Here is a 13641-nt window from a genome sequence, read left to right on the forward strand (position 1 = left end):
AGTAATTGGTTCAGAAACTCCCAGATTTACAAACTTTACTGAGGAAAAAGTGAAGTGCTTGGTCTAGGTGCAGAAAGCTTTTATTAACAATTTGCTCCTAATTAAGTGTGAGTGCTCACTATTAGATTTTTGGGTAGCATTTGCGTGGGAAGTTGACTATTTTGCCAGACAAATTGGAAAGTCTGGTAGAAAAGAATGTGGAAATGATAATGCAGGCAAAGCTGGAAAATAGGTGCTTGGAAGAAGTTAACAATTGTCTGATAGCCAAGCACCTGTTCGCTATACTGCTTACCCCACGATTAAGGTAGCTTCAGAAACAGGACACACCTGAGATTTGCTGGAGAGAGCTTGTCAAGCTTGTTTTTGGAAATCTCACCAGGTTCATATGACCAAACTCCAGGTGTGGCCACGGCCAGGACTCGGGTTGGAGCAGAAACAACAATTTGGACCAAATCTCCCAGTTGTTGCTTCTCTCCTATCTGGTTTGCATCCTGGACAGGTCTCAGAGGGCTCAGGGTGGATCCACGTGGCATGAATGGAGCCCACCTCATGGGTGCCAGCCACCAACGGGTGCTCAGGCTGTGGGGCCAGGTTAGAGCTGGCCTAAAGAAAGCCTTGAAATGGGTACAGCGTGCGTGTCAGGTCCCCAGCACAAACCCTTGTGCTCCACAGACCTGCTCCTCTTTAGGCTGCCCTGTTGGGGAAGGAGACCTGTTGTGAACCGTTCACTGGAAGCTCTTTTCCAGGGCCATTGGGTTTGGGGGTGGGTTACAAGGGGCCATCTGCACTGGTCTCATGCGGAGGCTGAGGACCTGAGCACAATCCGGATGCGTCTTTCAGCCCCCGAGGATTTCCTTCCATGTGTATCTGTACGTAATACAAAAGAGGTGGTGGGTCACCATAAGATTCACTCTCAGGGCATCCATCTGGTGCCTGTCATAGGCAACACTGTGGTTTAGTGTTTGATTTTCCCCCCCCCCCCCGCCCCGTGCAAGTGCACTTTTAAAATGTCCATATACCGAGGCTTTCCCTCGCGTGACCCACTGCTCCCTGTGAGCTGTGTCTGCCTCGCTGTAAATCAGTGCTCAGCACTGGTGCTGCAGTTTTGCTCCTTGTGTTCCACAGCTGCTTGTTTGCCAAGTGAGTCATTGCGTATTTTGCCTTTCAGCTGCAACTCTGCATGCTTTTCCTTTAAATACCTTGGTAGGCATTTGCTCGTGAACCATTAACTCTGTCTCAGTCAAACCCAGCTGTGTGCTTTCCTGAGCTCCCTCTTTTGTAAGGAAGAACTAATTTGAAACAAGATGAGCAAAGCCTTATTAACTTAGAGCCTGTTTGCTGAGGGTGTTGATGATTTATTTCACTTTGTTTAGGAACTTCTAATGAACCAAGGTATTAAATAAGCAAGTTTAGGGGAAGTCATGTTTGATATATATTTCATACAATGATAATGATTCCCCTACTTGATTACGTATCAGATATCCACTTTCCCAAAGAGCTCTCTGCTTAATTGAATTTTTTATACTCTCTTCAAAGAAGTTGAAAACTACAGTAATATTTCTCTAGCAGTGTGCAAGTCTCACTTTTGTTGATGAGTCACTGCAGTTTGGTTTTGGGGTTGTACACCCCACTGTACGAGGAGGAACAGGTAGCCAAGGTAAGGCAGCGTGTGGAGGGGAGCCCCTGAACTCCATCTCATGGAGCACTTAAGCAGCAGTTCTGAGATGAAAATGTTCTTTCCTGGTGTTTTATTTTTCAATGAAAAGTGGAAATTCACTGTGTAAACCAGATTTTAAAAAAAAATTAGTTAAGACACCAACTTTCTGCTAGACTTTCAACAGCAAAAGGGTTTTTTTTTTCTACTAGTGCTACTTGTAGATTCATACAGTTCAGGGCAGACCAAAGTGCACGTAGGCTCTCCAGTAATGTCATTTTAATGGTTTGGGTTTTTTTACAATTTCCTATTTTAAAGCTTTCTGAAAGGGCTCTCAAGGAATTTGTATAGTATGCTTATTATGTAGCAGAAGAATTAGGCTGAATTAAGTGGAAGCACTGGGTGAAATGAGCAAAAAGGATTACATGAAGAGGGAAAAAAAAAGCCTGTTTTCAGTAATTTAATAATCTGATCTCATGGGATTTACACTGCCGTATGCAAGTAGTAACTTTAGTATTTACAGATAATTATGGCAGTTTGGTAAGGAACATGCATTTTTAGATTTCCTATGCGTGATGTTTGTACAGTTTCCTGAGGGGCAGCAAAAGCGTGGTTGTGTTTTGTCCTCTCTAACTGTCCCTCCACAGTCCTTTCTTTTCTTAGTTTTCCTTTAAGGCCCTTTGAACTCGGAGAAGCAGTGCTACAGTGGGTACCACCCAGCCACCTAGGAGGGGCTTTTGTGTGTGCTCTGCATCCAAAGCAGATGGGAGACAAGGCAAGCTTGGTGCCAGAAAATTCATCATCCCTCAAGTTGTCTCCCATGCAGGGGACATAGCTGGGGAGACATTGCTGTCGTAGCTGTTAGGCATGGAGTAGCATCGTGGCATCCACAGCCTTCGGCAGAAGACGCTCTCCCCCTTGTCCCTAGGAATTCTCTCAAGTACAGGTTCAGCATTAAAACTCATTGCCTTTTCCTGTTGCAAAATGAAATTTCATGGATTTTGCGTTATCATGCATTCACTTCCCTTCTGCTGAATATCTGGAAAACTTTGTCGTGTCTACAGAGATCTTCTCCAGTCTCATACCGTCAGCTGCGAGCAGGAGTTTGGGCTCTGGTGTGACTCTGAGCAACACCCTCACTTTGAAAAAGCAAAAATAAATCTCTCTTGCTTTTCCTTCCCTTGGTGGTTGGGATCTGTCACGTGGGGTGTATTTTGTGCTTTGAGGAAATGGAACGACAGCTTTTCAGCCTCAGCTTTTTTGCTTTTGCAGATTTGTCAGGTCTTTATCGTTATTTGGATACTTTATTTTTCTTGTGGTTCCACATATCTCTGTATCAGCACGCAGGGCTGTGATAACAAGCTTTAAACTTTGCTGCTGTATTCAGACATGCTAAAAACCCACAACTAATATGGCTAAGCTGACTTTTGTGTGAACAGGAAGAAAGCATGAATGTTAGAAATAACAGTCTGTTGTTGCGAGGAAGGGTTTGGGATCCTTCAAACGTTGTATCAACTGTCAATGGTGTAATGCTCTGCAGTAAATCCCCAGGTAAAGCAGAGCCATTCTGCTTCCCGTCTGGTCTGATAGAGGAGCACTGCTAACGCGTGCTGTCGGTACGGCTGAGCAGCTCTGTGAACGTGGGTATACTGTACCAGATCGGTGGGACTGCGAGCCATCGCCAACAGTCTGTGTGCTGTGCAAGGACCAAAGGAGTTTATCTTCAGAATGTTCATATTTCACATCAAGAGCTGTAAAAGACCCGAGAATTTAAGGCAGGTTCAGGTCGCAGATTTTCTCAAGCTTTGGAGAACTGCTTGGTCAGCACCCCATTCCTCATCTGCAAAGTGGAAATACGAACGGTTCCTCATCTGCCAAGGTGGCTCTGGGAGCAGCTCAGCTTCTCACTTGTCTGGTCCCCATGTCCTCAGATAGAGAAGTGAATGCATATGGCTGATATGAGAAGTGTTGCTTGTTCCTTGGCGTGCTCTGTCCATCTCCCAAAAGCCAACCGGTAAGGTCACCGGACCCCCGTGAGATCGGTAGGTGCTGCTGCCACTTCCTGAGAGTTAGGCAGGGCTCAGGAAGCAGAGAAATGAGCTTAAAGGAGCATGGCTGGAGGTCAGGCCCAGGGGTCCAAGGCTGTGCTGAGTGTGGGGAGGGGTTGCCCTGCCCCAGCCATGCTTTGTGTTTGGTGCAGGTCCCTCTCAAGCTGTGAAACTAAAGCTGTTGTTGCAGCACAGCGTGGGAATCTGTAGCATGGCCACAGCATAGATATACACAAGCCTGGTGTTGAAAAAGCCGTCTGCACTGCTTATCGTGTTCCTTTTCACATACAGGGTTTGGAAGGCTCTTAGAAATGCTCCTTCAAATCCCTTTCTGAGCAGGAGGTTCCTATCTGGTATTCAAGTGGCAGACTTTGCAGCCCTGTCCCAGGCAAAGCTCCCTGCTGTTGGGGGGGGGTGTTAAGGTTCAGCGCTGGCTGTCCTGCGCCAGTGGGAGCCCCTTGTTCGTGGCCTTTCCAGATCCTGGTTTTCCTTCAATAGAAAAATAACTTTCTTGAGTGTGCCAGCAGACCATAAACTGAAAGGTTGGGAAATGATGGAAAACGTCTGGCATTTGTCACAAAAGAGGATTTGTCAAGAGAGCACATTTCAAAATCCTGCTGCCAGGATCCTGCTGCTCTGACACACTCGAAAGCTGCTAAATCCATCGTCTCCCCCCGTACCTTCCCTGCTCTATCTTCCTTCCCCCACATTTTTTCTCTTGCACTTTTAACCCCACGCATTATTTTTTCCCTGTTGCCTTGCTGCTTCCTCCTCACACCTGTTCCTTGTGGTACCTTGAAAGGCGAACCAACCTCCATGGGAGTGTGAGGTTGCCACGCTCTGCCCTTCCATTTATTTTAAAACAAAACAAAAGCCTACAGAAAAGGCACCTGTTGCTGAAGCAGTCCAGCTGCAGTGTGATGGGCCGTGTTGCCGGCTCTCATCTGTGAACCTATGGAATGGGAGCACCTCGGAGAGCTTGGTGATGCTACCCTAAGCCTGGTCACTTCAGAAAGTCAATTCAGGACCAGGCTGGGGTGTGGGCAGCAACATGGGATGTTCTTGTGCTGTTACAGCGTTGCTCGTAATCACATAGCAAAGAAATTTAGTGGTTATTCTCAAGAAATAGGACCATTACTAACACCATCTGAGTAACCTGACCAGCCCTCTGAAAACTTAGATTGTCAAGCTTTCAAGTACCTAGTCTAGTTGTGTGCTGTTTCTATGTATTTATTTTGCTAGCTTTAAATATCTTGAACAGGATAAGAAGAAAAATCCTGATGGAAAGTTTTTGAAGCACCTTTCCAATGCAGGGTAATATCGTATCATCATTTAGCTGTGAAGCTCCAGATCTGCTTGTATCTCACACGTGATTCTCACGTCTGCTGATTTTTAGGTGTGCATGAAATTACTTTCGGGTTAACTTGAGAGGTTGGTTGATATTTTCTAAAAACAAGGCCGCTCTAAATTCTACCTGTGAAATGCCTAAAATTCATGTCAAGAATTCACTGACTAGAAAATCGTGACATTCAGAAAGACCCAAGAGTTGACTTGTTCTAATGATCACAAAGCAACACACGAGTAAGTATTTATGTGAGGTCAAGAGGCTTCAACAGTAGGGGAAAATCACTATACAATGCACTTTACCCAGTGATAAATTCCTGCCTTATAAAGTGTTACCAACTTTCAGCAGAGGCAGACACACCTGCCATTGCTTTAGTCGGTTCGAAGTTGTCTGAAGTCCTATGCTTATCAAGTTGTTAATATTTACAAGGATGATGAGGGCGGATAAGCTTTTATGTTGTAGTCCAGTATATTGCTTTTGCTGTTCTGGGTGTGTCTGTTGCTCTTTGCATTTTATGCTAATCTCATTAACCACATCTTATTACATCTAAGCACTTACCTGCGTTAGCAACAGGCATGAGCTGTTTTTGACAGTGGGTGCAGGGAGAAGCCTGGGCAGCCATTGACAAATAGTCCTAATTAGCACAGATCTGTAAATCTTTGCCTAGCAGGGAGTGTTGTATCACTCGATTACAAGCTGTGAAGCTGTACTTTCTGAGAGCATAAATATGTAAGTCTTTTTTAATTTTCAGTAATGTGCTTTATACAGCGCGTGCCACGAGGATCTGGCTTGGGTCCTCCTAGATTTCTGGTGGGGTTTTAGCAAAATGCCTAAAATTCACTGTAATGTCAGCGAGTTGTTGGAAGCACGTGGGATTGGTCCTGGTTTGCTGCTAGAGATAGTAGTTTGAATGTGGGTACTCCTCTTTGTAGTATGGTATGTGTTTAAATATTGCTGTAGATTATTTTAGAGACAAGCTGCCCTTCCATCTCCGTAGAGCTGACACTGATGAGCGGGATGTGCTGCTGGGGACAGCACCTTGCCCGACATTTGTTTATGTTGGGACAGCAAATTAAACGTGGACAGTACCACAAATGCAAGCTGAGGTTCGGTGTGAGGAGGGTCTGATGCAGGTTTTCATTAATACTGCCCAGATCAGTGCAAATTCTGCTCAATATCTGCCAGAGAGAAAACTCCCATTTAGAGGGTGGGATAGGAAGGAAAGGGTCTGTCTGCTGGTTTTCTTTAATTCTTCTCCACAGTGGAAAAATACTTGAGATGAGAGTTTCCTATATTCTCCTCCTGGGGAATAAACAAACCTTTTGCCAAAAAATGTTCAATCCTGTTGGCTCTGGGCGGTTTAAGTTTATGTATTGAAATTATGCCAAGAACCACCAGTCAAGAAGTCCCCTCCGAGGCAGAGGTCAGATTAAATGCAAGTGGGCCTCCCCATCCCAACAGCTGAGTCCTCCTCCTGCCCTGATGAGAACCGACCATGGACACGCCAGATACAACACTGGTGTGTTTGGCTGGTAGATAGCGTAGACAGTTGGACATCTGGAGCCGGCGCTGTCTGCCCTGTGGTTTCTGTATTGCCTTGTGATTGTTGTAAAACCAAACAGGAACAGGTAATAATTCAAACCGTCACTCCTGTTATCTGGAGTTGTCACCTCGGGGAGCAGCTGGGTCTCGGAGGGCTTGGGAAAGTGATCCTGAAGGTCAAGGGGAGACGTGCTTGGGCTCCTCGGTGCAGATAAAGTGATAATGAACTCTGTGAAAGGAGGGGGAGAGGACCATTTGAGGCTTTTATTATCCCTGAAGCTGTGAATCATCCCAATGCTAATCCTCGGACGTGCAGTCAGCAGATCTGGGCTGCCGCGTGCCAGCCTGCACTGTCTGAAGGCATCCAGCGTGCAAGGAGCTGTGCCCTGTTTCCTCCGAGTCTTTTACATTTTTCTGGGATTGTTTCATGCTTTATCTTAGAATTCTGGAGGAAAAAATAAAATCCTCATGTGGCTTCTCAGAGACTTTCAGGCCTTGTGAGTCCATTTTGATGGACTCCCTTCAGCTGCAGATGGATGGGATGGTGTGCCTGAACCTCAGGGTATGAGGTTGGGTCCCTTCAGGAAGGCAAGTCCTGAAGGCCAAATTTGACTTGTAAAAGAAGTATATTCTCTGCTCTTGTGAGAAGATGGATAGGTTTGTGGATTGGCAGAACAACAGAGAAGGTCCAGCTCTGCTGTAAGTCGTCACAGCTCTATGGACTCTGCCTGCTAACAAACTGCACCGGGGCCCGTGGTTCTGGGTCAGTGCTGGAGGGTCGTGCCCCGCGTCATGGCACAGATGTGATTGCAAACCTTTGGTCACTATGTGTCCCAGCTTAGAGCCCACAAACCTTGTCGGGGAGGTGGGTGAGCTGGCTGGCTGGTGCTCAGTTTAAATTAATCACTCAAGCTTAACTAGCACTCTTGTTTTGTCATTTGATCAGGATAAAGTAAGTACCTACTCAACCAGGTTCAGAGGCGAGGGGCCCAAAAACCAAACGGGAAGGCGAGCAGCCCCGCTGGAGGCCACAAGTTGTGCAAAAGGTGGCATTTCAGAGCATGGGAGGACGCAGCTGCCAGGATTCATAGCATTTCTGCAGAGTCTCCGTGACGGTGAGGCTACTGGCCCCGTAATAGCTGGTGAAGGAGAGCTTGGGATCTCTCCACCCATCTGCGGTGGTTTTGGCTGGGGGGGTCACCTGTCCCCCCGCCCGGCTGCATCTGCTGGAGCTCAGCTCTCACTCCTGGCATCAGCCTCGTTAGTGCTTCAGTCCTCGCTTGGGCGTTTTGTTGTTTGCTGGCAATGAGGTTCCTAAATAGGGGTTTAGAGACCAACCGTTAAAGCTCTGACTGTAAATATTGCGGGTTGAGAATCTATATTTAGAGGAGCAGCCCTTTTGTTTGGTAAAATGAGCTATTTTATTACTGCTTCCTTCCAAAACCTCTTCTACTTCACTGTATTTCCCTGCCAACCCTGACTGCTGCAGCAGCCGTTGCAGTTACGAATCAAGCATAAAAGTAGGGGGAAATTTTTATTTTATATAATCAGTTATCCTGTGAGTATATGATTGGAGTTGGAAGGAACCTTAGGAGGTCGTCTGGCCAAACCTCCTGCCCCGAGAGGAGTCAGCTGTGAGATCAGGCCAGGTTGCTCAGCGCTTGGTTTTTTGGTTTGGGGTTCTTTTTTTATTTTTTGCTCTGGTTTCTGAGGCCTCAGGAGGCTGTGCTCTGTCTGCAGTTTCGTGTGTCCCTACAAAACCCTGGTAATCTACCTTCTCGCTGCAAGCTGAGATGTCCTGCAGCCTTTTGATCCCATCAAAACATGCTTTTAAGGGGTGAATAAAAACCCCTCAGCTTTTGTGAGCACTGGGAGGAGAGATCCTGATTTTCTAGCCAGCTGTCCGCGTTTGTGGCACTTGGGTGCTGGCCAGCTTGCGAAGTGCATATCCCTGGCAGAAGAGTGCTGGCCCGGCAAAGCTCAGCAGCAACAGCTCCTCGGCGCTAATTGACCCCCTTCTTGGCAACTTCATCAAAGATTTTGAAGAATAAATAGGCTGTTGATTGAACTGTTTCCTCGTCCCCAGAGGTGGTCCCTCTTAGTCAGGATTGAGGCACATTATCAGGGCTGGGGAAGAAGCTTGCAGAGCGATTAGCCTGTGCTCGCTAAGGAACAAAAAGCTTTAATTTACTGTGCCTTCCATGTGACATCTGCCATGTGAGATGGGAACGTGGTAGGGGTTTGCTGCCTCCTCCATCTGCAGAGGTTGAGCTGCGGTGCCCGCGGAGCAGATTTCTGTGCTCTGGTCTGCTCTGCTGATGCACAGGGTGCTGATTTTGAGGGAAGAGGGGCAACGTAGCTCAGATGGAAACTCTAATAGTGGAGTCTGAAAACAGAGGTCAGCAGCAGGAAAACACCTTCAAGGAAAGCCTAGATGCAGAAGTCGACGCGGATGCTGATGGATGTGACTGATGCATTCTTTACATAGGAAAGTCGTGTTGCTGCTTGTTGGCGCTGCTGCGAAGGCATGCAGAAATCCGGCAGAAATGAGGCGTGCAAGTTTCAGCTGACTAATTAATGGAGCATATAAAGAGAAAATATTAACCATTTTACTCATGCCTGTAAATAGGTTTTTAAATATTCTGCTGGGGGTTTTTGTGACAAACTGCATTCACGTACTTCAACACCCTTTATTTCAGTCCAGGCCTGGCCTGGAGTCCAAAATATTTGAACTTTCTGTCGAATGGGCAGTCCAGGAAAACTGTATTCAGGGAAAATACTTTAAAATATATGAACTGAAATCCTTTGTTTTGAATCAGCTCAGTGTTAAACTCTGAGATTTGGCAAATACCATGCTGCTTCATGAAATTTATTGTCTAGAGGTAGGATTTTAGCTGAAGATAGAGCAAAAGTTAGCACTAGAAGCCTTGCTTTTGAGCAGAGGCTTTCCTTCTGCAGGCTCATTCTGCACTCAGCAAATAGAGTGAGGTTGTGCAAAGTAAATACTGATACGGTGCTCCCACCACAGTGGCCCAAGAATCACGTGTCTGTATAATGAGTTACAACGGGAGTCTGCATGACACCATATACATCACTGTCATGTGAGAGGGCCTATAGAGTTACGTTGCTAAGGCAGCCTGATATGGGGCAATGCGTCATGTTCTTGGGTAGCAAATACAGTCCTTTCCTTCTGCTGAAACTGATTGCATCTATGATTCACTAGTAGTGACCCCGTGCTGTTTTTGGTTTTTAGTGATGAAAACACTAGAAAAGACTTGAAGACACTGCCTGTCTTTCCTACCAAGACACTGCAGGAGCATCCATCACTCGCTTACTGGTGAGCTATTGAATTTAAAATGTAAATCATTGCTGTGAATGGTAATGACAAGATCCCTTTTAAACAGTTTTGCAAACTCTTTTAAAAGCTTTTGGCCCGCATGATGTAGGACTTGGAGTTAATTGCTCGTGTTCAAGCGTATCCAGTTTTTAGAAGTTCTTGCATAAATTATGCAAGATCCGATGCAAATCCCTCATTGAAAGTTTGCTGAAATCAAATTGCTGGATAAGAAACTGCGGGATCAGAATGTGCGGGGACCACGCATTAGAAAGAGCTGAAATCTGAACTCCAGCCAAGCCTGGCTTTGCAAAAGCACCTTGCTCTTGGACTGTCACATAGCAGAGCCTCTGTGGTGGGTTGACCTTGGCTGGCTGCCAGATGCCCACCCAGCTGCTCCCCTCAACAAGACGGGGGAGAAAATAAGCTAGAGAAGCTGGAAACAGAAAGGCGGGTCCATTTCTGTGGCTTGGATCTGCTGTAAAGGAACACAGCATTTGGGATAAGTCAAAGATATTGTTTCCTTGGGATTGATGCCCGTTGTGCAAGTCTGACTCCCTCATTCGTTTCATTTTTTTGGGCAAGATGTGTACCTGATGGATTTTCAAGCATACCAGTACTTGCTTCTGATTTGTTTTTTTTTCCAGAATGAATACTGCTGGGTTTTATTTTGCTTTAAAGTGTCTGACAATTAAATTTTATTTTGCGTTCTGCTAAAACAAAATGTTGAAGTATGTAACAGGAAAAATGCAAAAAGGTCATTGCTGACAAATCTATATTTCTTCACCTATGAAATGTCAGGGGAAAATACACTGGAAGGAAAGCATTTCTGGTTTAACTTCTTGTGTCTTACATATGGAGCATTAACTATCCTTTGAAGTTTCAGTCCTTTAGAACGTGAAAATGAATTTATACAATTAGTACCATTATTCTGCAGCAGCATCTGCAGCCGAGCAGGCTGATCCGAAACGATTCATTAATTAGTCTGGAACGCGGCGTGCAATGGCAGGGATCAGCCAAGCAGCTCCACGCTGCTTAATGAAGGGTGGGAAAGAAATCAGTAAGAAGCAGAATGTAAACTAGAGTGAGAAATGTACAGAGGGACACTTCTCTGCATGCCGAGCAGGCGTCTGAATTTCGACAGATGCCGTCACACGTGAACAAAGTCACTGAGCGTCTAAATTGGGTTTTGTGCTTGTTTTGCAGTGAGGACAGAGTAATTGAGCATTATACACAAATTAAAGGTCTGACCAGAGGACAAGCCATTGTTCAGTGAGTATGACACCTGTTAATTTGTGAAGATGATAATTTTTACTTTTTTTTCTTCTTTTTTTTTTTTTGTTGAGAAGTGGCAATGCAGGCTGTTTTGGTCATTGTTGCTTGCAAGCTTTACCATTTGTATCTGTCAGGTTCTTTTTTTATTGAGTTATATTTCAGGGTTAAAATGTTTGAAGTTTCAGATTTCACAGGTTTCCAGTTCAGGTTTTGTGTCCTCATTCAAATACCTCAAATATAAAAGAGATTATTTGGCCCTTACTTTATTGGAAGACTCTTCTCCATACCCACACCAAACTCTTGGTTTTTCCATCAAACTCCTAATGGCGAGTATTTCCTTAGGTCCTGCAAAAAACCCGAATGCACGCTTGTTGAAATGTTCAGAATCTGGCTTTCAAAAGAACAAGATCTTCCAAGATGCATACAAAGCCCATGGAATTTTATTTTTATAATTTACTATTAATATTAACTGTACTTCCTACAGGCAAATGCAGTGGGACGTGGTACGAACTGAGGAATCTGAGATGATTGCCATGCTTCATGCAGGCAACTTGCAGGTTTTTCTCACGTAGCTTGGTGCCTGCAACTCTGCCTCAGTAATACAGGGGCTGCTTTCAATAGGAACAAGGGAAAAAATTCTGTTCAGTGGTTGTCTGAATTGTCTCATGAAACAGTGGTACAACTGCATACACACTTGCATTTGGAGCCTATCCACTGTAACCAAAGCACCGTAATGGAATAATTATAGGCAGGTCTTTACCGCCAGTGTTTCCCAAAAGGCTCACATGTTCAGTTCAGAATTTTTACTTTCAGTTCTCTGACCTTCTGATAAGAGATTGAATGTTTTGTCGTATGAGAGGTTTTCCATTCGCTTTAGCTGGGCCGAAATACCACATCTTTTCCCGAGCCAGGATGCTCAGTTTTTTCTGAAAACATGGGCCTTCAATTATTAAGACCTTCAAAAATATGCAAGTGATAAATGGCATGTCCTGAATATATGTGTGAAAAAAAATATGTTAATAGATGATATTCCCTCCAGACAAAAATCATCTGATAGGCTATAAATCTGTCTACAGGTACATGAAAGTGGTAGAAGCTTTGCCAACATATGGAGTTCATTACTATGGAGTAAAGGTTAGTAAATGCCTATAGATAATGTGATTGCTTAGCTTATTACGTGTGATTACATTCCTGTAGGAGTAGTTTGATGATTCAGTACTCTTCTATCAGAATTAAACCCCCTGTGTTTCAACCTCTATAATATTTCCCCCTTCAGTATTATTTAAAAATTGTTTCCAGAGTGCAGCAAAGCCTTATGTCCTACAGAAGACAGAAAGGAATCTTTATAAAACCTTCTGTAATCCCATCAAGAGCTAAATCATATCAGATTAATTAAACTGGATATCGCTTCTGCATCCAAATCAGTTAATAGTTTCCCCAGAGAAATTTCTAATCAAGATTAGAAAAAATAAATACAATGTAGAAAAGACCAGTTCTAAGTGGTAGGTGATTAATGGGTGCGTACTTGGAGCGGGAAACCGCTGAGAAATATTTTTGGAGAGTGATGGAAATACACCATTTATTCCCGTTTATAGAGCAGAGCCTGGGCCAAAGTGTTTTGTGCAGAAGAGTTCAGCAGAGATGATGTCTCCTTACTTTTGAGTCATGGCCATGACTGCGGTACCTGAGAAGCTGATGTTTTGCACTGTTCTCTCCTCCTGCAGCTGCCCGTGCCTGAATTTAGTGGATGTAGTCACTGGCCACAGATTTTTTTCTGTCCCATATCCTTTCCCCCTCACAGCCACTCCTGCAACGAGTGACACCCTGTTGTTCCGGCAGCACTGTTGCTTTTTTGTCCACTTTGCACAACCACCATGTAATTTCTTGACTCTGCCTGAGAAGGCAGGGGCAGAAAGTTTCAGCATTCACCCCAGCAATCCACTTCACAACAATTTGTTTGCAAAAAATGTCCTTGTTCTGTACCTACTTGTACTTGTCACAGAATGAAATGGGCTGTAATCTTGGAATTGCTTAATTCTTAAGTAGCTCTTGGTTCATGTAGATGTCCATTTTTCAGGATAAACAAGGAATCCCGTGGTGGCTTGGAATAAGTTACAAAGGAATAGGCCAGTACGATTTACAAGACAAAGTTAAGCCCAGAAAAGTAAGTTTTGTTGCTGTGATTTTTTTTCGGTGGGGGGAGGCAGGCGGTGTTGCATGTCAGAATATAATTTTTTTAACTGTTGCTTATTAGACTAGTGAGCAAAAGACAAGGGAGGGAGAAGGAGAATTCTGCTGGCACCAAGACAGTAAAACTCTCCCTCTCACATAGATAGTGGAAACTCCCTTTGGGAGCTTTGGCTTGTGTGTCATCCTGAGTTTGGTGGTCTCAGGACAGTCTGGACAGGAATTTTGGCAGCCTCCAGGGATAACTGCAGAAATA

The 13641-nt window shown here is 44.7% G+C and overlaps 1 protein-coding gene across 8 annotated transcripts in view; it reads left to right on the top strand.

The window, feature by feature from the left end:
* Positions 1 to 13641, top strand: part of FRMD4B (FERM domain containing 4B) — a 136862-nt gene that overhangs the window by 97544 nt on the left and 25677 nt on the right. For 7 of the 8 annotated variants that reach the window (XM_075095687.1, XM_075095682.1, XM_075095684.1 and 4 more), the window contains 4 exons: positions 9843 to 9926; positions 11130 to 11195; positions 12275 to 12332; positions 13276 to 13362. In XM_075095687.1, coding sequence (XP_074951788.1) covers positions 9843 to 9926; positions 11130 to 11195; positions 12275 to 12332; positions 13276 to 13362 — 295 coding nt within the window. The remainder of the gene's footprint in view (positions 1 to 9842; positions 9927 to 11129; positions 11196 to 12274; positions 12333 to 13275; positions 13363 to 13641) is intronic. The other variant, XM_075095685.1, reaches the window with a different exon arrangement.

This window comes from Phalacrocorax aristotelis, chromosome 6, assembly GCF_949628215.1.
Source record: "Phalacrocorax aristotelis chromosome 6, bGulAri2.1, whole genome shotgun sequence".
Taxonomy (NCBI): Eukaryota; Metazoa; Chordata; class Aves; order Suliformes; family Phalacrocoracidae; genus Phalacrocorax; species Phalacrocorax aristotelis.